The 26,022-nt window shown below is 44.2% G+C and overlaps 1 protein-coding gene across 8 annotated transcripts; it reads left to right on the top strand.

Moving 5' to 3' along the window:
• On the top strand, positions 1-25,530 carry LOC106572411 (NEDD8-activating enzyme E1 catalytic subunit). 8 transcript variants are annotated; one of them, XR_014380683.1, is made up of 13 exons: positions 1-368; positions 461-499; positions 6,668-6,779; positions 6,875-6,955; positions 9,975-10,033; positions 16,098-16,180; positions 16,348-16,428; positions 16,556-16,599; positions 21,354-21,467; positions 21,707-21,760; positions 22,945-23,045; positions 23,154-23,272; positions 23,365-23,392. XR_014380683.1 is itself a non-coding variant. In XM_082962130.1 (12 exons), the coding sequence occupies exons 1-12, from the start codon at positions 349-351 to the stop codon at positions 23,469-23,471; spliced, it is 960 nt and encodes a 319-aa protein (XP_082818256.1). In that variant the 5' UTR covers positions 1-348; the 3' UTR covers positions 23,472-25,530. The 8 variants fall into 8 exon arrangements, 3 of the variants coding, with proteins under 3 accessions (XP_082818256.1, XP_082818258.1, XP_082818257.1); XR_014380681.1 differs by lacking the exon at positions 23,365-23,392 and having other exon boundaries at positions 21,612-21,760; positions 22,692-23,045; positions 23,154-23,243; XR_014380684.1 differs by lacking the exon at positions 23,365-23,392 and having other exon boundaries at positions 22,692-23,045; positions 23,154-23,243.
• The last annotated feature ends 492 nt before the right edge of the window (positions 25,531-26,022 follow it).

The raw sequence follows: 26,022 nt of genomic DNA on the forward strand, positions 1-26,022 counted from the left end.
CAGTAACGTTGATGTGAATCAAAATTACGTTGTGCTTCACCCTATTTTTTAAAACAGTCTATGGCTTCACATGCCGCGTTTAAAACAAATGGTTACTCAGAAATCTCCGACTTCCGAGCATTAACGAACTCGGAAAAAACGAAATATCGTTTTGAACGGTCATCCAACTCGGAATCTCGAGCTCCGACCTGAATATCACTGACGTGATGAGTTGACCTCGTTTTACCTGAGTTCTCAGTTGTCTTGAAAGCACCATTATAACTGCAAAATTTGAGCACATAATGCTAACGCAGGTTTGATTTGTGTGAATATACAGTACAGGCACTGGGGACATGGCAGCGTGAAAGTATGGCGGATGCTGAAGAGCCGTAAGTAACATTACCAAAATAGATTTTGTAGCTGACATAAATATGCTGCTGTTAAACAAGCATTGAACCTTCTTTTATTCTCTCATTTTTAGGGAGAAGAAAATAAGGAAAATAGAGGAGCTGACTGAGACGTTAGTGACGAAATGCTTGAAACTGTCAGCAGTAGGTTTGAGTTGCACAACTAGTTAGCTAGCCTGTTAGCATGGAGTGTGGAAATTCATTCATTCAACAATTTCAGTTTTGGAAATTGGACCAATTCAAGTAGTTAGCTAGTTTACTATAACGACCTGGCACATATTAGCAAGGAATTATAGGCCTAGTCAAAGTGTACCAAATCTAACCTCGGCCAGAGGCTCTAGCTCTGCAATATCAAAGAAGACCAGTTAGTTATGGTAACGTTAGCTAGCCCTTGATCATGACTCGCAGTTCCACACAGATGAAAATCGGGTAACGGATAGGTAACTTATCTAGTTTACCAGCCTGGAACATTACACATAAGAGTCAACATTGGACGAAGGCGTATTCGGTATGCGGGAGTTTTGTTAACAGCCCGACGCTCGGTCTGAACACGCATCGCTTGTGGTACGATTTTGGAAGCATAATGACCTTATCTTTCATATCAGTGAGAAACCATTTTCAGAAAACAAAAGGTTAAATTGATACACACCTGTTTATAGGGTTAGAGTACACACATGGCCATATCTACATGTTACAGCGCTTGTTTACATTTATTAAATAGTCTGGCAGGATATTGACGTTTATGAATGGGGTTTTGCCAGACACAACCAGGGATGTAGTGGAGGATAAACGACGTTTACGCACCTTTTTAATTTAGTTAATTATCGTTTACACACTTATTATTGCGTTGGTCAACATTCAGAAGGCTTATTGATCTGAGTTCTAATCGCGCCTACCTGTGCTAACGAGTGGATTCATGTATGCTTATGGGGAGTGATACATGCCAGAATTAAGCCTCATGAAGCTACTGATACCTCTCACCAAGTCTACTAACGTCTTCCTAGCGCCATGAATTAACATGGACTGTCAATGGAGACAAGTTTGTTTTTAAGGCTTCAAACTGCCGACGCGTTCACGACATGTACACGTCATGTGGACATAGTGTTCACGTTGCGTAACGTGTCACTGATACGTCATGTGTCAGTTTGCGTGTAAGTTTATTATGAATGATTTTACAACGAACAATTTAAAAACGTCTACATGTGTTATGTGTTAAAGTCTCTGTTTAGTATAGCAAGTTCATTTGTCGATTTAGCTAAAATAGGCCTATCACCTCAATGCAAAACTTATTAGGCTAGTTGATATTGCAGCCACCATTACCGTGTAGATATGCCTATTTCTCGCATTAATACAGACACAAGGGCTTCTTGGTAGCCTAGTGGTTAGAGCGTTGGGCCAGTAACCGAAAGGTCGAATCCCAAAGCTGACAAGAGAAACTTTTTTTGTCGTTTTGCCCTAGCAAGGCAGTAAACCCACTGTTCCCCGGGCGACGAATATGTGGATTTTCGATTAAGGCAGCCCCCATCACCTCTCTGATTCAGAGGGGTTGGGTTAAATGCGGAAGACACATTTAATTTGAATGCATTCAGTTGTACAACTGACTAGGTATCCCCCTTTTCTTTGTTGGGGTAGTCTAGGTCCCTATTGGCGCATTCAAAACAATTCGGAAGTCTGCAATCTGACTTTCGACTTCAGTGCGTTCAAGACAACTGGGAACTCTGGGGGGGGAAAAATTATCTCAGACTGGGATTTTAGTTTTGTTTTGAACAGTCATCCAACTCGGAATCTCTGGCATCTTTCTTTGACCTGAAAATCACTGATGTCATGATTTGACCTTGTTTTCCCCCCACTTCCCAGTTTACTGGATTAACAGTCACAGTCACTGTCACCATGCAATCCTTCGTCTATACATTTCTGTAGAGATGTCTTATGGTTAAAAGCAGGGTTCGAATTGAGGGGCTATGTGAGAATATAGGCCTTGTTGTAGAGACGTGCAAAAAGCATATGCTACCACTTGTTTGCTTAGCCATAGGAAAAGCAACAGTCCAGATTTTATAAAGCGATCTAGGCTATAACAATGATAAACTCCACGATTATTTCCGCAGTCTACTGGTCTATTGAAGGTCTTGCGCAGCCTAAACATCCCAGGAAAATGTGGTTGGTTTATTAAATGCTCTGCAATGTAGAGCTATGCCTAATGCAAAATACCCAAAAGTTAGAATCGGTATGGATCTATGCATAGACCAAACAGCTTAACAGAGGCCCTAGGACCATGCCTCAGGTTTTAGGCTGGGTTTCTGTACAGCACTTTGTGATATCAGCTGATGTTAGAATGGCTTTATAAATACATTTGATTGAACAGATCATTTATTATTCAGGAGAATCCATTTGAATCAGGCTATTCATTTCAGTGCAGTTACGTTCTTACGCATATCCTTAGACTAAACGGAATCGTAAACACCCCAGCCTGTTTTGATCACAGATCATGATGAAGCCTGAACATTTAAGCTGTTTGTCATTGATTTAGCCCACAATTGCCTAAGGATTTGATACACATGAAGACCTATATTTAATCTGGAATTGACAAACAAAAGCCTGACTAGGATCCTGACTTTCCCCCATGTCATATTACCAATTAGGGTAAATGTATTCCTATTAATTTGCATAGGCTAACCATTGCGATTTAATGATATTTACCATCTTCTGCTTTTATGAGTAAACAGGCATCAGGGTAAACATAATATAATTTCAATGCCCCCCCCCACACACATTAATGTTACTTACCTTACAGATCACAAAGTGAACCAATTTCCACACCATTAATATGCAAATACATTTGATTCATACACTGGCTTGTCTGGCTGGCATGTTTTCATTTTAAACAGGCATTCCCTTACCTACACTGAAATAATTTTAGTCCTCAATAATGATTTTAAAAAGTCATAGCTCATTAGTACACCCTTGTGGTTGAATATATATCTATTGTATGTCTTATGATACAAATAATAATGTTGAACTAACAAATACCATCAAGTGATGCATTACAATTTACAATAACAAACACCTTATGAAACAGCTGTGAAAACCAATTTAGCAATATTTTAGATTTAAATACATAACCATTGATATTCTTTTGGTACATGTGTGTCAATTTACTTTCAGATTTTTTGTACACTCACATGGCAATCATAGACTGAAATACAGAATTCTGGTGTGTCGAATAGAGAGGAGGTGGGTCTTGTGTGGATGGGAGGTTCTGCCTGTCACTTGTTTTTTTAAACAGGTAGTGGACTCGAAGAGGGAAACTGCAAAGTTCAGGCGCTGCTGCCCTCTGTTCTGGGTGTTTGCAGTGCTAGTGTTTTTAGCTAATCTGTGCAGCTCACATTATGTGCCCAGTATGATAGCTGTCTTGCTCTTTCTTAGCAGATAATGACAACTTGACAATAACAGTAGCTGATGTAATGAAAAGTTGGAGGGTGGTTGGTAATGGAGGACATCAGGTGGATCCATGTCTGGGTGTTAGGCAGAACCCCTAGGTCCTGGAGACCAGGAGCAGAGTAAAGGGAACAGGGTAGGAGACAGACGTAAACAAGCAAACACACAGGTTAAATGATTGTCAGGTATGTAAAAATAGTTATTTAATTATTTACTTTAAATGTTTGATTAGACATGGATTAATGTTAATGGAAGACAGAAAATAAAGGATACCTTTATTATTTTTGATGTCAGTGGGGTTGGGAAGGGATGGTCCCTGGGAAAGATGGAGAGATGAGTTGAGAGAAACTCCAGGGTGGTGTCATGACCACTGGAGTCATACACCTTAACAGTACCTACCTGGAAGTGGCGGTTACTTAACGTGACCCAGTGGTTAGCCTTGAGATGGACTATTTTGAGAAACACCTAGGCCAGTGTTGGTACTGCTGACAGCATAGCGATGCCATCCACCACGAGGCAGCAAAGGCAAATAGTTACCATCTGAGATTTTTTATATTCCCCTTAACGGATGTTGACCCCAGCTAGGAGCGAAAGAGCACCAAGCTTTCCCGGGTCTCACCTTCCTTTCGTCCTTCTTCCAAGCCAAGTCATTCACCTAGATGTCGAAGCACTTGGTCCCCTTGATTCTTCTCAGGTGGCTCTTCTTTTTCTCATGCACCCAGTCCATGTTCAGTCTCACCTTGATTGATAATTAAAATAAATGCAATTATATTTAATATTATTACAAATACATCTCTTATATATCTCTTGGAAGGCCAGAAAATAAATGAACAGCGGACAATTTTTACCTGGTCAAAAACCTCCACATCCTTCTCAGTCCGTGCCTGAAGGTGGTCTTTGAAGGAGTTCTAATCTGGTTCGACAACTTCTACCACATCAGGTGGAGTATTAGTGACCTCAAAGTGCGTTAATACAAAAAACAGCAAAAGAAAAACACTAAGTCAATCAAAAAAAGTATACTACAGTATATGCAATAATGTTATATACAATTGCATTGTTTACATCAGTTAACTGCTGCAGCCCCCCTCCATATAGCAGGTGATAGAGTGAATAGTCTGGAGGCCTGGACACTGCTGTGTTGTGTGCAAAGATAATTACCTTCAGATTGTCTCAACGTCAACAGTGAAGAGGTGACTCCAGGATGCTGTCCTTCTAGGCAGAGTCTCTCTGTCCAGTGTCTGTGTTATTTTGCCCATCTTAATCTTTTATTTTTATTGGCCAGTCTGAAATATGGCTTTTTCTTTGTAACTCTGCTTAGAAGGCCAGCATCCTGGAGTCACCTCTTCACTGTTGATGTTGAGACTGGTGTTTTGCAAGTACTATTTAATGAAGCTACCAGTTGAGGACTTGTGAGGTGTCTGTTTCTCAAACTAGACGCTCTAATGTACTTGTCCTCTTGCTCAGTTGTGCACCTGGGCCTCCCACTCCATTTTCTATTCTGGTTAGAGCCAGTTTGTGCTGTTCTGTGGTACAGTGTTGTGACAAATCTTCAGTTTCTTGGCAATTTCTCGCATGGAATAGCCTTAATTTCTCAGAACAAGAACAGCCTGACGAGTTTCAGAAGAAAGTTCTTTGTTTCTGGCCATTTTATGCCTGTAATCGAACCCACATCATCATTTCTAGGCCATTAGCGATAACAGGAAATACACAAGCCGTAGGCTACACTATAGTCCAAGGTGGCTATGTCGGAATGTCTGCTTGCACGGGGAAAATTGTACATTTGTAACGTCTATGGTTGAGATTTAATTAATATAAATGTAAACTATGCACATTATGACTGTCATTAACACGCAATGCAGGTGTCACACAGACGTTAGTAAGGCGTTGGTATCATGTCAGGTGGTACAGTTGCCAAGGCTTATATATATATATGTCCCTTATCACCCCCCCATATATGCTCGTTATGTTCACCTGCTCCCTCGGTTAGCAGCGCTTTCATTCACCACACTGTCCAATGGGAAACTCCGCCCACGACATAAGCTGAGACGTGAAATGAACTACCTCAGCCCAGACCTAAAGTGGCAAGTGTCAGAGAGACCGCTAAAAAAAAATTGAAATCCCTCGACTCCTGCCGTGTCAATAGACAACCCCCCCCCCCCCCCCCAAACAACCCCCCGACTCTCTGAGAATGATTGTACAACTGTTAAAGAGTTGCTGATATTTCAGTCTGACGTCTTGCTAGCTCAAGGTACTTAAAAGTCCTTGAATTTGACTTGCCACTGTTTGTATGAAACCTGAATATTTTGGCTTAGGGAAATATTTCACAGCAGTTTAGATGGTATAATGATTCTCTACACTATACTTGCTTTGTTTGTCACACAAACTGAAATTAGGCAAACTATTAGAATTTTAGCAACCAGGAAATGGCGGAGCGAATTCTGCTTAGTACACCTTTTAAAACAGCGTCAGGATTGTAGTTTCACATGAGCCAGTCGTGGGAGACGCTAACCGCTGAGAACTGTAGTAGGGATAATGCAGAATGCCACCTAGCGTTTTGGAGAGCTATTATGGTAGCCAGCTAGTTTCCATTAGCTAGTTAGCAGCAGCAACATCTGCTGCCAATGATGAAATCTGCAGCCTGAATTTTCACATATGATAATCGAAAAATTGTTTAGGTACTAGCTAGCTAGTTATACTAGGGAAATCATCATGATGTTAATGTACAAGTTACAGACCTGTGTCTACCTAGCTAGCTCTCTCATTTTGACTCATCACACTTGTGGTAAAGGTTTGAATGATTTCTGATTGATATGTGCAGAAGAGCACCGTGTGTTCTCTGTGTGCAGAATGGCTGTAGATGGAGACAGTAGAGACTGGGATGGCCGATGGAACCATGTGAAGAAGTTCCTCGAGAGACCCGGCCCATTCACTCATCCTGACTTTGAGCCAAGCATTGAGGTAAGGAAGGAATAACAAATAGATAACTAATAACATTTCCTTTATTTAGGGGATAGAGATAATCATTCACCAAACCAACTCTTTTATGTTCTCAGTCCCTTGGGTTCTTATTGGAGACATGCAAGATCCTGGTCATCGGAGCTGGAGGACTTGGGTGTGAGCTGCTCAAAAATCTGGTATGAGAGTTTATGTCCAGCATCCAGGTGCAAATGCATGCAAGCCTTTTGTTTCTTTGTCTGTTTCTGCACATCAATATCTTAAAGTGGAACTGACAGCGTTTGAACTACTTTGCATATATGACATTCCCAGTTTATGCTTCAAAACCAACTTTATAAGCAGTTTTAAAAATAGGTTATATTTTAATCAGAATTCCATGACTTATAATAAGGCATTGTTGGCAGAATACAGTTGAAGTCGGAAGTTTACATACACCTTATCCAAATGCATTTAAACTCAGTTTTTCACAATTCCTGACATCTATTTCCTGAAGTGCACCAGTTCCTCCTGCAGCAAAGCATCCCCACAACATGATGCTGCCAACCCCGTTTTTCATGGTTGAGATGGTGTTCTTCGGCTTGCAAGCTTCCCCCTTTTTCCTCCAAACATAACGATGGTCTTTATGGCCAAACAGTTATATATTTGTTTCATCACACCAGAGGACATTTCTCCAAAAAGTGTGATATTTGTCCCCATGTGCAGTTGCAAACCGTAGTCTGGCTTTTTTATGGCGGTTTTGGAGCAGTGGCTTCTTCCTTGCTGAGCGGTATTTCAGGTTATGTCGATATAGGACTCGTTTTACTGTGGATATAGATACTTTTGTACCTGTTTCCTCCAGCATCTTCACAAGGTCCTTTGCTATTGTTCTGGGATTGATTTGCACTTTTCGCACCAAAGTACGTTAATCTCTAGGAGACAGAACACGTCTCCTTCCTGAGCGGTATGACGGCTGCATAGTCCCATGGTGTTTATACTTGCGTACTATTGTTTGTACAAATGAACGTGGTACCTTCAGGCATTTAGAAATTGCTCCCAAGGATGAACCAGACTTGTGGATGTCTACAATTTTCTTTCTGAGGTTTTGGCTAACTTCTTTTAATTTTCCCATGATGTCAAGCAAAGAGGCACTGAGTACACCTCCAATTGACTCAAATGATGTCAATTAGCCTATCAGAAGCTTCTTGGAATTTTCCAAGCTGTTTAAAGGGACAGTCAACTTAGTGTATGTAAACTTCTGACCCACTGGAATTGTGATACAGTGAAATAATCTGTCTGTAAACAATTGTTGGAAAAATTACTTGCACAAAGTAGAAGTCCTAACCGACTTGCCAAAACTAGTTTGTTAACAAGCAATTTGTGTAGTGGTTGAAAAACGAGTTTTAATGACTCCAACTAGGTGTATGTAAACTTCTGACTTCAACTGTATATCGAAGGAGTTCAATGCATTATTAATATAATTCACCAATACATTTCTTGGTAGTCCAAAAAATATTGCTATCAGGTTGTAAATCACAGATGGTCTGGCCCATGTTTTGCTGCCTCCACCCATTGGATGCACTGTTTCAGTTTAAATGTCTCAATATTTTGACCAAAAATGGACGACTGTAACTAAGGCTTGGAATGTCAATACAATCAAACTATCAATGATCAAAAGTCAGTCATAACGTGGCAAATTGGCTAGCGCACGTGTCATACACAAGCGAATATAAATGAGTCAAATTGAATCATCTACTTTATGAAATGACTGCCTGATGCGCTTCCTTGTTTACAGCGCGTAGCGAATGGGAAAGTTTACAGACAGACACATGCCTAGTTAGGCTACTAAAATGTTGCAGTCTGCCTTTGGTTTTTAAGGCTTGACAGTGAGTACGTTTACATGTACACTAGTAATTTGATATTAAACTGATTGTGGCAGAAGGTAGAGTATGGCATCAGTAAACACCTAACTCTGCTTATCTTAATCAGTGTAAAGTCATAATCGAAGTAAGCATATGCCGATTAACACCTGGTTTTCTAAGCAATCTAGCTAATTACTAAAACATGTAAGCAGCATAATCGGCGTTCCAGCGTTTTTACATAAAAAAGGTACATGTCCAAAATCAGAATCAAGAACAATTCGCAAAAATAACATTGTCACTGTGGTAGAACGTTACTTTTTATTAGAGAATTTCTGTATTTCTCAAAAGTTGCATCAGTAGCCTGATTTCAGATGTGTCCATGTAAACAGGATTATTAGGGAAATCGTTCTTCTTGCAAACCATGTCAACTTTTTAAACAAACTATTATATTGCCGTGACTATCCACAATAATCGCATTGTTGTGTGCGTGTAACTGTGCTCAATTAATAAATAAAAAATAAAAAACCTGCAACAAACTTCCACGCAAAGGAGAAACATGTAGGCCTATTACAGCAATTTTGAGCAGTAAGCTAGGTTGGCTACTGACTACAACACATTTGTATGTCACCATACAGCAATGCTGTATTCAACTGCACCCGTGATCCATGCAGTGCAAAAAAATGAAAACATGTTTTAAGTTTAAATGTTACAACTTATTGCTACGTTTTTTAAAGTACTGTAATGACCCGGCTGGGTCATAAAGGAAAAAGAGACGGACTCTAGGTGTGCAGGTCAGAACACAGGTTTATTCCTAAACTGGGCTATTGTTCAGGCCACAGCCCACGCCGCTAAATGCCGAACGTACACAATTATACCAAGTCTAATTGAGGGTTACTCCCATAGGAACAGATCAAGGCCCCGAACAGAAAATGAGACAGTAATCCCTATTTATGCATTTCCAAATCCCGCGGGATTACCCATCATACCCCCCCAACCTTTCCCTCTGTCCTGACATATTTAACTCCTGCTAGTAGCCATGAGAACCATAACACACCCACAAACACAGAACACAATACCGGGTCGTTACATAGCCCCCCCCTTTCTAAACCCTAGCCCCTAGGGTTACACAACAAAATCCTTAAAACGACCCGGAGGTCGCATCAGTCTCTTGGGCCTCCCCGTGGCTCTCACCGGTGAACCCCCAGAACACTCATCTGCCCCAATGTCATTTCCAGCGCCCTCCGAAGAAGCAGCCCCCATCCCAGGCTCAGGTTGCGCTAGAGTCTCCTCGTTAGACTGTTCCCGTGGGCTCACATCAGAGACCTCACTCCCATTTCCTACCGTTTTCCTCCCTCTGTAGGGTGCCAATCGGTCCCGGTGGACCACCACCTTCCTGCTCCGTGGGGGGACCTCCACCCGGTACGTAACCTCCCCCACTCTCTCTATCACCAGACACGGCCCCACCCATGCACTGTCCAGCTTTGGGCACCGCCCCTTCTTGCGCGTGGGGTTGTGAAGCCACACACATTCTCCCGCTCCAAAGTGCCTCCCCCTAGCGCGCGAGTCGTAGTGGCGCTTTTGGCGCACCCCTGCGTTCTCGAGTTGCTCTCTTGCGAAGGTGTGAGCCGCTTCTAACCGGTTCTGCAGACGACACACATAGTTCGGGCCAGGCAAAACCCCGTCGTCATTATCAGGAGGGTGGCCAAACGTCAGTTCGGCTGGGGTGCGCAACTCACAACCTAACATTAGTAGCGCTGGGGAGCACGCAGTCGATTCTTGAACAGCCGACCTACATGCCATAAGAATAAACGGTAAGTGGGTGTCCCAATCTCTCTGGTGTTTTGAGGTAACGATGGCCAGCTGCTGTGCTAACGTTCTGTTAAATCTTTCCACCAGCCCATCACTCTGGGGGTGAAGCGGAGTAGTGCGCGTCTTCTCCGCGCCTAACCGTCTACACAACTCTGAGAACACCCGTGACTCGAAGTTTCTCCCCTGGTCGCTGTGAATAGACTGTGGCACCCCAAACCGACTGATTATTCCCCCCACCAACGCATTAGCTACTGTCTCTGCCTCCTGGTCTGGGAGAGCGTAAGCCTCCGGCCACTTGGTGAAGTAGTCCATAGCGGTTAGAATCCACCTGTTACCTCTGTCTGTGGTTGGAAACGGCCCCACTATGTCTACCCCCAGTCTCTCCATGGGCTCCCCTACTGGGAATTGTTGTAGGAGGGCGTGTGACTGACCTGGAGGTCCTTTTTTAGCAGCACACTCGTCGCACTGCCTACAAAGTCCTCAACATCCCTCCTGTGCCTGGCCCAATAGAAGCCTTTACGCATGCGCTTTAACGTTTTGGAGACCCCAAAATGCCCTGCGCCAACTCCCCCATGAAGCTGCTGTAACACGCTCCCCTGCAGCCTTTTGGGCACCACTACCTGCCACGTAATTTCTCCAGTCGCTGGCTTTTTCCACCCCCTCTGGAGCACTCCCTCAGCCACTCTAAGGACTGTGAATTTAGCCCACAGTCCCTTGGTGACTGGTGATAGAGGGACTACTTCCCCCCACGGCGGTCGTCTTCTCTCTTCCACCCACCGCAGCACAGGACGCAGCTCTGCGTCCTCCTGGCGACGCCTCCACTCCCCAACGTCCACAGCCTCAAGCTCCCGGCACTCTGTCACACTCAGCTGACTCACCGTGGCGGTGACTCCCTCCTCCCTGCACAGTTCTCTCTCTCGCTCCATGCGTTTGGCGCAGTACCCACAGCCATCCTCAGCACACGGGCGGCGGGACAAGGCGTCTGCATTGCTGTGGCGAAGGCCGGCTCTGTGCTCCACCTGGAAGTCGTAGGGTTGCAGCTCCTCCAGCCAGCGGGCAATCTGACCCTCTGGCTCCTTGAAGGAGAGAAGCCACTGCAGGGCGGAGTGATCCATCCGGACCACAAACGGCAGGCCCCCCAGGTAGTACTTGAAATGGCGTACTGCTGCCACGACAGCCAAAAGCTCTCTCCTTGTCACGCAGTAGCGTTTTTCAGCCTTATCAAAAGTCCTGCTGTAATAAGCTACTACGTGTTCCCCATCCGGACCACGCTGAGCCAGCACAGCCCCCAAACCCTCATTGCTTGCGTCGGTGTCCAGGATGAACGGACGGTTCGGGTCTGGTGAGGCCAGGACAGGGGCCTCCATCAGGGCACGTTTGAGAGCCTCAAACGCCCGCTGGTGCTCTTCGGTCCACTGAAAAACAGTGTCCTCCTTGAGAAGGTGGTTCAAAGGAGCCGCTACCCCCGCAAACCCCTTCACAAACCTACGATAGTAGGATGCCCGCCCCAGGAAGCTCTTAACCTCTTTTTTTCCCCCTGGAACTGGCCACCCCCTCACAGCCTCTACTTTGTCTGGCATCGTGCTGATGCCCTCACCACCCAGCTGATGCCCCAGGAACGCCACCTCCCTTTGCATGAAATGGCACTTTCCCGGATGTAATTTTAGCCCCGCCCCCGAGATCCTCTCCAACACTCGCCTAAGTGCCCCCAGTGCCCCCTCGAACGATGTGCCGTGCACCAATATGTCGTCTAGGTACACAACACACTCGTCTCTCGGAACCCCCGCCAGCACTCTGTCCATGAGCCTCTCAAAGGTGGCAGGAGCATTACAGAGCCCGAAGCACAGCACCTTGAACTGCCAATGGCCCCTATCTGTGGAGAAGGCCGTTTTTTCACGTGCGCCTGGCGAGAGGGGCACCTGCCAGTAGCCACTGCGCAGATCAAGGGAGGAGAACCACGAGGACCCTCTCACGTGGTCTAGCGACTCATCAATCCTCGGTAGGGGATAAGAGTCTTTAGTGGTGACAGAATTTAGGCCCCTGTAGTCAACACAAAACCTAAGTTTACCCCCTTTCTTAGGCACCATGACGACCGGCGCGGACCATGGGCTATCTGATGGCTCAATGAAATCAGCCCGCAACATGTCAACAATAGCTGTGTCTGCTGCTTCCCTCCTGGCAAGGGGAATACGACGGGGACGAATTTTAATGGGTCGGGCGTCCCCAGTGTCTATTTCGTGCTGAACTAGGTGCGTTTGTCCTACCTCATCTTCCCCCCAAGCGAAGCTATCTTTAAAGTCCAACAGCAGCTGCTTTAACTGTCTCTGTTGTCTCTCATCCAGACCCTGACAGTTCTTCAGCCACACAGCCTCGACGGCGTCGATAGCTTCCTCCTTCCCCCCGTCGGGCTGATGGGGTGAAGGAGCCAGTGTGTTTTGGGCTACTGAGCTGCCTGTGCTTGCACCATGATGGGGAGTGAAGGCCGTCGCCGCCGGAGACAGCTGCTGGAATGGCACAACGACCAAGGGAGCAGCCGGGATGACCGGTGGAGTTTCTGCAAGCTTGGAGGAAGACTGAGGGAGAGCCCTGCCCCCTGCTGGCTCTCCCGAAGGCGACATTCCCACTGTGGGCCCCCCCGACAGCCTCAAAGTGCCCGACGCTAAGTCCAACTGAGCCCCACAGTTTTTCAAAAAGTCCATTCCCAGTATACAGGGGTCCTGCACCGCTGCTACCCACGCCAGACACCCCACAGTTCTCCCCCCCACAGTCACAGATAGCTGACACTTCCCTAACATGGGGGCTAGCTCTCCCGTGACAGTCCGTAGCTGGACAAGGGTCGGCTCCACCCGCACCCCAACAGGTAGTATGTCTGGTCTCACCAGGGTTACTGTAGAGCCCGTGTCGACCAGGGCCAAACATTCCACCCCCTCTACCTTGACGATGACATTGCAGAAGTCCCCAACGGTGGTACGTCCCACCACAACTACCGGACTAGGAAACACGGCGGCAGCTACACCCTGGGGGAGCAGGTCCCCACCCTCTTGTCTGCGCTGCTGGGTACCTCTTTTGCTTACAGTGGGTTCGGGGGCGGGGGGGTGGGTCCGCGCTGCCCCCTGCGCGAGAACCCGCCGTCGTTTCCCTGGTGACGGGGGAATCTGCCACACTCCCGCTGAATGTGGCCAGGCTGGCCACAACCCCAGCAGACAATAGGAGTTGAGCTGACACTGCGACGCTGCCTGGAGCCCCTCTCCATGACAAGCGAAGCAGTCTTGACTAGCCCGCCCAACTCGTCGACCCACTCTGGTTTCGTGACCCCTGGCACCCCAGCCACCACTGCTCTCACCTCTGGTTGACTGGCGACTTCCACTCTCACTCCCTCACCCCAGATCAGCTCCCTCTTCCTGGCTACCTCCACTGCAGCCCGCAGAGATGGTGGGTCCGCCATCTGAACATGCTTACCCAGTTCGGTGGAAGAGAGTGCTCTAATAAAACTGTCCCGTGCCAGCTCGTCTTGCACCCCAATTGGCATAGTTGCATAAGCCCGCCTGGTCAGGCTCAGAATACCACTTGCCAACGCCTTTAATGATTCCCCCTGAAGTCTCTTTTTGTTACTCAGTTCAATCCGCAGCATGTTGGGCTGCGCGTCGCTGCCGAAACGGCTCCCCAATGCCTCCACTAGCGCACCGTAGGCGCCCCTCTCGTCCGGGGCTAGCGTTAACAGGCATTCCGACGCCTCCTCTGTCAGGCTCAGGGCAAGCTGTAACGCTTTCGTCTCGTCAGACCACCTCCCGGCTCTAGCCAACAACTCGAATTGAGTGAAAAAAACTTCCCATTTACCTTGTCCATTGAACTTTGGTAGTTTAGCTGCTACCGTGGCTAATGGCAATAGGCCGCTGCCATCTCTGTTTACATAAGCAGGCCCTGCCATTTCCGCACCCGGTGACGTCGATATCCCCGTCGCCGTGACGTCTGCTCTCGAGCGGTGTGAAGGAAAACCCGCCAGTTCTGCCATCTTGCTGACTGACAATTTAACTCCCGCCATGTGGCCCTCCAGCTCTTCTACGGCAGTCGCCGCCCGACCCTCCCGACCGGGTACCCCCGAGCCCACAACGGACACATTGTCCGACTCTTCCTTAATTTTCCGCCTCGCCCCAAGCATCATGACCGTAGATGCGAGTCACGCTAAAGCTAACCCGGCCTATACTGAACAGCTAACTCGCCTAGTCTTGATCCCGTAGTTCGAAAGCACTTCTGACGCCAATGTAATGACCCGGCTGGGTCATAAAGGAAAAAGAGACGGACTCTAGGTGTGCAGGTCAGAACACAGGTTTATTCCTAAACTGGGCTATTGTTCAGGCCACAGCCCACGCCGCTAAATGCCGAACGTACACAATTATACCAAGTCTAATTGAGGGTTACTCCCATAGGAACAGATCAAGGCCCCGAACAGAAAAAGAGATAAAATGAGACAGTAATCCCTATTTATGCATTTCCAAATCCCGCGGGATTACCCATCATACCCCCCCAACCTTTCCCTCTGTCCTGACATATTTAACCCCTGCTAGTAGCCATGAGAACCATAACACACCCACAAACACAGAACACAATACCGGGTCGTTACAGTACTTTTTTGGATTAGGGTCGCAGTATATTATGCATAGCAGCAAAGGCTGTACACATATTTATATTTTGTTCTAATATGTAACAATTTTATATACCGTATTCTATGTACATAAGTGGACATTTTATAAAGGGACATCTTTTTTTTTCTGATAAAACAATGGCCAGTTTGCGTCCCAGTTTCACTTTTTTTATTATTTGTTGTAAAAACAAGTAGGCTATATCTGGCCCGCAAATTCGTAGTTTTTTTCAATATGGCCCGTGCACTGATTGAGTTTGACACCCTTGGGCTAGCGTATTTATTTAGCAAGCTAAAAACACAGAGCCTAACGTTAGCTAGCTAGCTGTTAGGAGGATGTCATGTTATTGGACGAGTGTGTGAGTGACCGACTTTTTCCCCCTGATCGTTTTTCGGTGGCTACAGCTAGAGATGCAGCTGTCATTTGGTTAGTTAGCGAGAAATGTGAATTGCTTTGCTAGCTCGCAAAGCTGAACTTGAACGACTGTTATCCACAGTTAGTATATCTCTTAGTTGTGATCAAATGTATTTGGCATTGATCAAATGGGCGGGTAGGCAGGGAAGTTCCTATTCAGTTTTCAAAACATGGGTTGTGACAAGCATGCATTAGCAGGTAAGCTGCAGAAGGACGAGCAGGCTACTTACTATTCCCCCATCGTTTATCAGTGCAATTTTGACGGCCAACTAGCTGAAAAAGTGTGAGTGTTTATCTAATATTCCTTCGTTAGATTTGAGCTCATCTCGCTCTGGCTAGCATTAGTTGTTGACGTACATAGGCAACTGAGGGAGAGAGTCTACCTTTTCATGGTTGTTTGATCAATAGGACTGTCAAGTTCTCAAATGTTAGAGGACTCCTGTGGTATTTACGTATTTCCCAAACATTCTATGCATTTATGAAAATAATCATATCTAATTGCTCGCTTGTCAGACAATGTAAAAGGCCTCATATTATTCCTTGGGTTGTGTATGAATAAAATGTAATGTTGCTGAAATGCTGTCAGTTCCACTTTAATGTTTGGTTTTGCCTTGTTCTAGGCCCTGTCAGGTTTTCGTCACATTCATGTTGTTGACATGGATACCATTGATATCTCCAATCTCAACAGGCAGTTCCTTTTCAGGTTTGGCTTGCCATTTTCCCACATTCTCCTATGTCCATTAATCTATTACTTTATGATGGATACCAACCTTAGTGTGTTCACGGTTGATAGAAAAAATCTACTGAAAGAAAAAGAGTCTTAAGAGTTTACTGTTAAACACACACATCTCATCTGTATACCCTGTTTAGGACCAAAGATGTTGGACGGCCAAAAGCAGATGTGGCTGCTGACTTTGTCAATGGTCGCGTCCCTGGATGTCAAGTCGTCCCGTATCCTTTACAACTGACGTGGTGAATACCGGCATGTAGGATTACCCCATACACATTATTGCATTACTAAGCTTGAGCATGTGAACATTTGTAGGATACTATTTTTCTTAAATAGTATCCTGCTCAGACATTTCAACAAAATCCAAGACTTTGATTAATCTTTCTACAGACGTAAGTGCAAACTTTGTGTACATTATGGAGTTTTCTAAAATCATTTGTACCTACGGTGCATTCAGAAAGTATTCAGACCCCTTTACTTTTTCCACATTTTGTTACGTTACAGCCCTATTTTAAAATTGATTAAATAAATATTTTTCCTCAATCTACACACAATACTCCATAATAATAAAGCGAAAACTGTTTTTTTTTTTTTTCAAAATTGTTGCTAAATTAATAAACGGAAATACCTTATTTACATAAGTATTCAGACCCTTTGCTATGGGCCTCGAAATTGAGCTCAGCTACATCCTGTTTCCATTGATCATCCTTGAGATGTTTCTACAACTTGATTGGAGTACAACTGTGGTAAATTCAATTGCTTGGACATGATTTGAAAAGGCACACATCTGTCTATATAAGCTCCCACACTTGACATTGCATGTCAGAGCAAAAACCAAGCCATGAGGTCGAAGTAATTGTCTGTAGTGCTCCAAGACAGGATTGTGTCAAGGCACAGATCTGGGGAAGGACATAAAAACATGTCTGCAGGATTGAAGGTCCCCAAGAACACAGTGCATTCATTCTTAAATGGAAGAAGTTTGGAACCACCAAGACTCGTTCTAGAGCTGGCTGCCTGGTCAAACTGAGCAATTGGGAGAGAAGGGCCTTGGTCAGAGAGGTGACCAAGAACCCGATGGTCACTCTGAAGGAGCTCAAGAGTTCCTCTGTGGAGATGGTTGTCCTTCTGGAAGATTATCCCATCTCTGCAGAACTCCACCAATCAGGCCTTATATGGTATAGTAGCCAGACGGATGCCACTCGTCAGTAAAAGGCACATGACAGCCCGCTTGGAGTTTGCCAAAAGGCACCTAAAGACTCTCAGACCAAGAGAAACAAGATTCTTTGGTCTGATGAACCCAAAACCTTTTCCAGAGCCCTCAGGACCTCTGACTGGGGCGAAGGTTTACCTTCCAGCAGGACAATGATACTAAGCACACAGCCAAGTCAACGCAGGAGTTGCTTCGGGACAAGTCTCTGAATGTTCTTGAGTTGCCCAGCCAGAGCCCGGACTTCGATCAAACATCTCCGGAGAGACCTGAAAATAGCTGTGCAGCGACGGTCCCCATCCAACATGACAGAGCTTGAGAGGATCTGCAGAGAAGAATGGGAGAAACTCCTCAAATACAGGTGTGCCAAGCTTGTAACGTCATACCCAAGAAGACTTGAGGCTGTATTCGCTGCCAAAGGAACTGAGTAATGTGTCTGAATACTTATGTAAATGTAATATTTCAGCTTTTTATTTTGAATAACTTAGCGAAAAAACAGTTTTTGCTTTGTCATTATGCGGTATTAAGGTTGTAACATAAAATGTGGAAAAAGTCAAGGGGTCTGAATGCTTTCTGAATGCACTGTAAAACAATGGCTCTGACACATTTTCTTCTCTTATTTGTAGAATTCCATATTATTGTTTGTGGATTAGATTCCATCATCGCCAGGCGTTGGATGAATGGCTGGATGAAAATGATTATGCTGTATCGACCGTCATAATACCGCCATAACACTATCATAAAGATTGACATAGTCATAATACCTCCACAGCTGTTATAATAGGTAGTCATAATATCTTTTATTTTTACCCCTTTTTTTCTCCCCAATTTCGTGGTATCCAATTGTTAGTTACAGTCTTGTCTCATCGCTGCAACTCCCGTACGGACTCGGGAGAGGCAAAGGTCGAGAGCCGTGCATCCTCCGAAACACAACCCAGCCTCTTGACACAATGCCCACTTAACCCGGAAGCCAGCCGCACCAATGTGTTGGAGGAAACACCATACACCTGGTGACCATGTCAGCATGCACTGTGCCCGACCCGCCACAGGAGTCGCTAGTGCGCGATGGGACAAGGACATCCCTGCCCAGCCAAACCCTCCCCTAACCCGGACGATGCTGGGCCAATTGTGCGCCGCCCCATGGGTCTCCCTGTCACGGCCGGCTGCGACAGTCATGGCCGACTGGACTCGGACCCAGAATCTGTAGTGGCACAGCTAGCACTGCGACGCAGTGCCTTAGACCACTGCGCCACTCGGGAGGTCCTATAATATGACTATCTAATGATACAGTTTGCAATACAGCATTGTTTTTTTAGCCGTTTCTGCCCTTGCTGATTGCTTTAAGATAGAGCAGAAACAGCCAGGAATCTATATATTATTATTTTTTTTTTTAATATGGCAGATATATTGTGGCTTCTACCAAAGTAATTATCTGCATCATTTCCAATCCCCCATATATACTGAACAAAATATAAACGCAACATGTAAAGTGTTGGTCCCACTCCCGTACGGACTCGGGAGAGGCGAAGGCCGAGAGCCGTGCGTCCTCCGAAACACAACCCAGCCTCTTGACACAATGCCCACTTAACCCGGAAGCCAGCCACACCAATGTGTTGGAGGAAACACCATACACACCATACACATTTGTGCACAGAATTTGAGAGAAATAAGCTTTTTGTGCATATGGAACATTTCTGGAATCTTTTATTTCAGGACAAATTTGTTTACATCCCTGTTAGTGAGCATTTCTCCTTTGCCAAGATAATATCTCAAGAAGCTGATTTAAACAGCATGATCATTACCTTTTACATTTTTTAAAAAATTTAGTCATTTAGCAGACACTCTTATCCAGAGCGACTTACAGTAGTGAATGCATACATTTAATTTTTTAAAATTTTTACTGGCCCCCCATGGGAATCGAACCCACAACCCTGGCATTGCACACACCATGCTGGCATTGCAAACACCATGCTCTACCAACTGAGCCACAGGGAGCCATTACACAGGTGTACCTTGTGCCGGGGGACAATAAAAGACCACTCTCTAAAATGTTCCGTTTTGTCACACGACACAACGACACAATGCCACATGTCTCAAGTTTTGAGGGAGTGTGCAATTGGCATGCTGACTGCAGGAATGTCCACCAGAGCTGTTGCCAGAGAATTTCTTGTTAATTTCTCACAACCGCTGACCACGTGTAACCATTGCATGACCTCATCTGGCTTCTTCACCTGCTGGATTGTCTGAGACCAGCCATCCAGATAGCTGATGAAACTGAGGAGTATTTCCTTCTGTAATAAAGCCCTTTTGTGGGGAAAAACTAATGTGATTGGCTGGTCCTGGCTCCCTAGTGGGTGGGCATGGCTCCCAAGGGGGTGGGCCTATGCCCCCTTAGGCCCTGAACCATAGATTAGGTCCTAATTCATGTGTTTTAATTGACTTATTTCCTTATATGAACTGTAACTCAGTGAAATCGTTAATTGTTGCATTTAAGTAATAAGGCACAAGGGGGTGTGGTATATGGCCAATATACCACGGCTACTCTGTTCATGTGCGCAACGCAGAGTGCCTGGATACAGCCCTCAAATTACCCAGTTTATAATTATATTTTGTGTGTGTGTGTGCACGCTAGTCATGCTCATACATACATGCATGCATGCATATCTGTAAAACATCAGTGTCAATGTCAACAGTGAAGAGGCGATTCTGGCCTTCTAGGCAGAGTTGCAAAGAAAAATCCATATCTGACTGGCCAATAAAAATAAAATATTAAGATGGGCAAAAGAACACAGACACTGGACAGAGGAACTCCGCCTAAAAGGCCAGCATCCCGGAATCTTCTCTTCACTGTTGACGTTAAGACTGGTGTTTTGAGGGTACTATTTAATGAAGCTGCCAGTTGAGGACTTGTGAGGTGTCTGTTTCTCAAACTAGGCACTCTAATGTACTTGTCCTCTTGCTCAGTTGTGCACTGGGGCCTCCCACTCCTCTTTCTATTCTGGTTTGAGCCAGTTTGCGCTGTTCTGTGAAGGGAGTAGTACACAGCGTTGTACGAGATCTTCAGTCACTCTGCAATTTCTCGCATGGAATAGCTTTCATTCTCAGAACAAGAATAGACTGACGAGTTTCAGAAGACAGTTCTTTGTTTCTGTCCATTTTGAGCCTGTAATCAAACCCACAAATGCTGATGCTCCAGATACTCAACTAGTCTAAAGAAGGCCAGTTTTTTTAAATTCCTTTTTTAATCAGGACAACAGTTTTATGCTGTGCTAACATAGTTGCAAAAGGGTTTTCTAATGATCAATTAGCCTTTTAAAGTGATAAACTTGGATTAGCTAACAACGTGCCACTGGAACACAGGAGTGATGGTTGCTGATAATGGGCCTCTGTACGCCTATGTAGATATTCCATTTAAAAAAAAAACAGCCGTTTCCAGCTACAATAGTCATTTACAACATTAACAATGTCTACACTGTATTTCTGATCAATTTGATGTTATTTAAATGGACAAAAAAAGTTTTTCTTTCAAAAACAAGGACATTTCTAAGTAACCTCAAACTTTTGTGTGTGTGTATATATCTATAACCCTACCTCATTGGAGTAAACTAAATAAATATATTTTTGTTCTTTGTTATTTTCCCATAAACCTACCTCCCTCCCCTAATTGGAGTAAATTCATGGACAACAATACAGCTTATACATGCTATGTACATTTGCTGGACAGTATGTTTTACATTAGTTATCTTTTTGTTTGTTTTTAGTCCCAGCCTTCAGCTACCCTCAACCTCTCCCACCCACCCCTCCCCAAACTGTGGCATTGCACAATGTGCCTTTTGGTGGTCATAATTTCTTCATAACACTATCATAATGATCAACATTATACCCATTTATAATAGATAATGGCAGCTAATGACAGTCCGGCTCATGTCTGTCCCTCAGATGGTGTTGGTTTGGATGGGGATAACCCTGAGCACATCCAGTGGGTGTTCCAGAGGGCCCAGGAGAGAGCTGCTGACTACAGCATCACAGGAGTCACATACAGACTCTCACAAGGTGAGGAGAACCATACTGTAACACCCTGTCCTGGAGATGGCAAAACTCATGTTTTACCAGCTTTCAGCCATACATACTGTATAGTACACACAATTTGCTCTCAATTCCATTTTCAATTAGAATTTTTAAATGTTTTTTTTATAGAAGTTTTGACACCAACTCCCCCGCTTACAAGTATTGGTTGCTGAAATCTCTGAACAGTGGAGTTAAAGATTTCTTTTGACATGGCTTTGCCTCAGGCGTCGTGAAAAGGATCATCCCTGCTGTGGCGTCAACTAATGCTGTAATAGCTGGTAGGAAACCCTTAATCAAATCAAATTTATTTTTATATAGCCCTTCGTACATCAGCTGATATTCTCAAAGTGCTGTACAGAAACCCAGCCTAAAACCCCAAACAGCAAGCAAAGCATGTGAAAGAAGCACGGTGGCTAGGAAAAACTCCCTAGGAAAAACTCCCTAGAAAGGCGAAAAACCTAGGAAGAAACCTAGAGAGGAACCAGGCTATGAGGGGTGGCCAGTCCTCTTCTGGCTGTGCAGGGTGGATATTATAACAGAACATGGTCAAAATGTTAAAATGTTCATAAATGACCAGCATGGTCAAATAATAATAATCATAGTAGTTGTCGAGGGTGCAACAAGCACGTCCGGTGAACAGGTCAGGGTTCCATAGCCGCAGGCAGAACAGTTGAAACTGGAGCAGCAGCACGGCCAGGTGGACTGGGGACAGCAAGGAGTCATCATACCAGGTAGTCCTGAGGCATGGTCCTAGGGCTCAGGTCCTCCGAGAGAAAGACAGAAAGAGAGAATTAGAGAGAGCATATTTAAATACACACAGGACACTGGATATAACATGACTGATGTAACAGACTGACCCTAGCCCCCCGACACATAAACTACTGCAGCATAAATACTGGAGGCTGAGACAGGAGGGATCAGAAGACACTGTGGCCCCATCCGATGATACCCCCGGACAGGGCCAATGACTGTCATTGGGTTTTATCTTGAAGAATCCTAAAGTAAAGTGTAACGTATTTCACATTTTATGTTGCTTTGTAGCTGCCTGTTCCACTGAAGTTTTTAAAATGGCTTCAAGGTTAGTACTATGACTCATCCCTTTTTCACATGATGGACTCACTGGAGATTCCATACTAGGTCCATACTAGGTCATACTATGGTCAAATCCATACTAGGTATCATTCATATTACCTTTCTCTGACTTTGCAGCACTTATATTCCACTGAATAATTATCTGGTATTTAATATTGTGGATGGACTGTACACCTACACCTTTGAGGCAGAGCGAAAGGTTAGTAATGTTTTCGATGTACCCAGATGAGTGTCCTTAATGGATATATGTTTGCCCATTTTATTTAGGAGAACTGTATTGTTACTGACGGTGCTATTGACACACAAGGCTATAAGGGTATGGCGTGGTTTCAGGCTACTTGTGCCTTCATGCTCTTGTTTGGTCTGACAGGAGAACTGCTCAGCTTGTAGCCAGGTGCCCCAGGATCTACAGTTCCCACCCTCTGCCAAGCTACAGGAGGTCCTGGAGTACTTGACAGAGAACGCCTCCCTGTGAGTACATCTAGTAACCAGATTGACTGATATTGATGTCTGTCATGTCTTCACACAGAAGAGGCTGTTTTTTATGGTTACTGAAGTGTAAATTTACTTGTTTTCCAGACAAATGAAATCTCCAGCCATCACAGCAACCCTGGAAGGGAAAAATAAGACACTGTATTTACAGACTATAGCTTCAATTGAAGAAAGAACTAGACCAAACCTTTGCAAAACCTTGAAAGGTAAGATGTGTGCATTGTATGTGTGTGGTAGATCATATAAAGCTATGTGTTTATTTCAGCCATCTTGTAAATGTAATGTTGTGTTGTTGCAGAACTGGGATTGTCTGATGGACAGGAACTAGCAGTGGCGGATGTCACCACACCTCAGACTGTCCTCTTCAAGTTGAAACTCACCTTTAAAGGGCTTGTGCAGTCATAAATGTGATTTTTCTTATGTTTTATCTATATTTCCACACTATGAGGTTGGAATAATTCTGTGAAAATTATGATAATACCCTTTTAATGTAAGCTTGTTTGAAAAGAACGCCTGAAATTTCAGGTAATTTTGCATGGGTGGAGTTTTGGCCTGCCTGGCAACATTACCGGGCGGTGTTAATAGACCAATAACAGAGTTCCAAACCTCTGCCAATAACAGCTAGTTTTCAGGTTACATATCCCTCCCATTAAGCTTCTCCAATTAGGTGCCTCTCAGACCACTCCCAGACAGTCCTAACGAAATTATTGCTTGAGAAATAGGTTTTTGTTAAGAAGCTATTTTTGTTTCTTTTTTACCATTGTTTTCAATTAAAATCACAGTAAGGTACTTAATTCTTACCCAGAAATGATTTGATATTGAGATAAAAATGACTGCATTGGACCTTTTTTAAAATGCAGAATCTGTCAAGACATTTGACAACCTTTGGGGAGAAAGTGGCAAGTGATACAGCGTGGCATGGTTTTAATATATTTTAGTCTGATAATGTATATAAGATCATTTTCTCTGTCGTATTGGCCCATTATGGGAGGTAGCTGATGGCCATCAACTTTCTATATCACTATATGTGGAATCAGTCTGTGAAAATGTTTCTTAATGTTTTACTCCTAAATGTTTGCTCCAAACGGCTGTCTTTCCCTCATTCAAAAGAGCAGTCGTTTATATTGGGTACCAGTCAAAAGTTTGGACACACCTACTCATTCCAGGGTTTTTGTTTATTTTTTATTATTTTCTACATTGTAGAATAACAGTGAAGACATCAAAACTATGAAATAACACATATGGAATCATCTAGTAACCAAAAAAGTGTTAAACAAATCAAAATATATTTTAGGTTCTTCAAAGTAGCCACCCTTTGCCTTGATGACAGCTTTGCAACCAGCTTCACATGGAATGCTTTTCCAACAGTCTTGAAGGAGGTCCCACATATGCTGAGCACTTCTTGGCTGCTTTTCCTTCACTCTGCGGTCCAACTCATCCCAAACCATCTCAGTTGGGTTGAGGTTGGGTGATTTGTGGAGGCTATGTCATCTGATGCAGCACTCCATCACTCTCCTTCTTGGTCAAATAGCCTTTACATAGCTTGGATGTGTGTGTTTGGGTCATTGTCCTGTTGAAAAACAAATGATAGTCCCACTAAGCGCAAACCAGATGGGATGGTGTATCGCTGTAGAATGCTTTGGTAGCCTTGCTGGTTAAGTTTCTTGGCTCAAGCAAGTCTCTTTTTCTTATTGGTGTCCTTTAGTAGTGGTTTCTTTGCAGCAGTTTGACCACGAAGGCCAGATTCACACAGTCTCCTTTGAACAGTTGATGTTGAGATGTGTCTGAACTCTGAAGCATTTATTTGGGCTGCAATTTCTGAGGCTGGTAACTCTAATGAACGTATCCTCTGCAGCAGAGGTAACTCTGGGTCTTCCATTCCTGTGGCAGTCCTCATGAGAGCCAGTTTCATCTGCACTTGAAGAAACTTTCAAAGTTCTTGAAATTTTCCAGATTACTGACCTACATGTCTTAAAGTAATGATGGACTGTTGTTTCTCTTTGCTTATTTGAGCTGTTTTTGCCATAATATGGACTTGGTCTTTTACCAAATAGGGCTGTCTTCTGTATACCACCCCTAGCTTGTCACGTCACAACACAACTGATTGGCTCAAACACATCAAGAAGGAAAGAAATGACACAAATGAACTTTTAACAAGGCACACCTGTTAATTGAAATGCATTCCAGATGACTACCTCATGAAGCTGGTTGAGAGAATGCCAAGAGTGTGCAAAGCTGTCATCAAGGCAAAGGGTGGCTACTTTGAAGAATCTAAAATATATTTAATTTGTTTACCACTTTTGGTTACTACATGATTTGTAATGTGTTATTTCATAGTTTTGATGTCTACACTATTATTCTACAATATAGGAAAAAATAAATGAGTAGGTGTGTCCAAACGTTTAGCTGGTACTGTTTGTAATTATGACAAACTGTGCTGCAATAAAGTGTTTCGTTAATGAAAGTTATCGCAAAGAGGGTTTCCTTAGTCTGCACTAGATCGACGCTATATACCCAACACACCACTGACATAGCATGATTTGATTAGAGGTGGTTTCACCAACCCAAATTAATGTAACTTTTTAGGATATTGATCATTAGATTTTTTTTGTATATGGTTTAGTAGTTCCTGGACTCTATGGCTAAACTTCATAGTCATAGACTAGCCCAGATTTCAATTAAATAAATTGTAAATGGGGCATTTTGTAGTCGACTTAAAGAAATTACGAGTTGACACCTATTTTACTAAGCACAATAGGAGGACTAGTACCATGGTCTGCACATGAGGTTAGCGGCTATAAAATACTTCTGTGGTGTGTTCAGGTTTGCTACATTGTGGAGCAAAAACGTTATTGAACAGACAGGTATGTTTGCTCTAGTGGAGGCTCCTTAGAGGAGGAAGGGGAGGACCATCCTCTTCACCAAATTTCATTAAAATATTGGAACATTAAAGTTA

The sequence above is a fragment of the Salmo salar genome, chromosome 15 (genome assembly GCF_965601325.2).
Source record: "Salmo salar chromosome 15, fSalSal1, whole genome shotgun sequence".
NCBI lineage: Eukaryota > Metazoa > Chordata > Actinopteri > Salmoniformes > Salmonidae > Salmo > Salmo salar.

Coding starts and splice junctions, on each gene's coding strand:
- LOC106572411 (XM_082962130.1), top strand. CDS start 349: ATGGCGGATGCTGAAGAGCC. Junction 6,780..6,874: donor ACTTTGAGCCAAGCATTGAG/GTAAGGAAGGAA, acceptor TTATGTTCTCAG/TCCCTTGGGTTCTTATTGGA. Junction 10,034..16,097: donor CGTGGGGGGACCTCCACCCG/GTACGTAACCTC, acceptor GCCTTGTTCTAG/GCCCTGTCAGGTTTTCGTCA.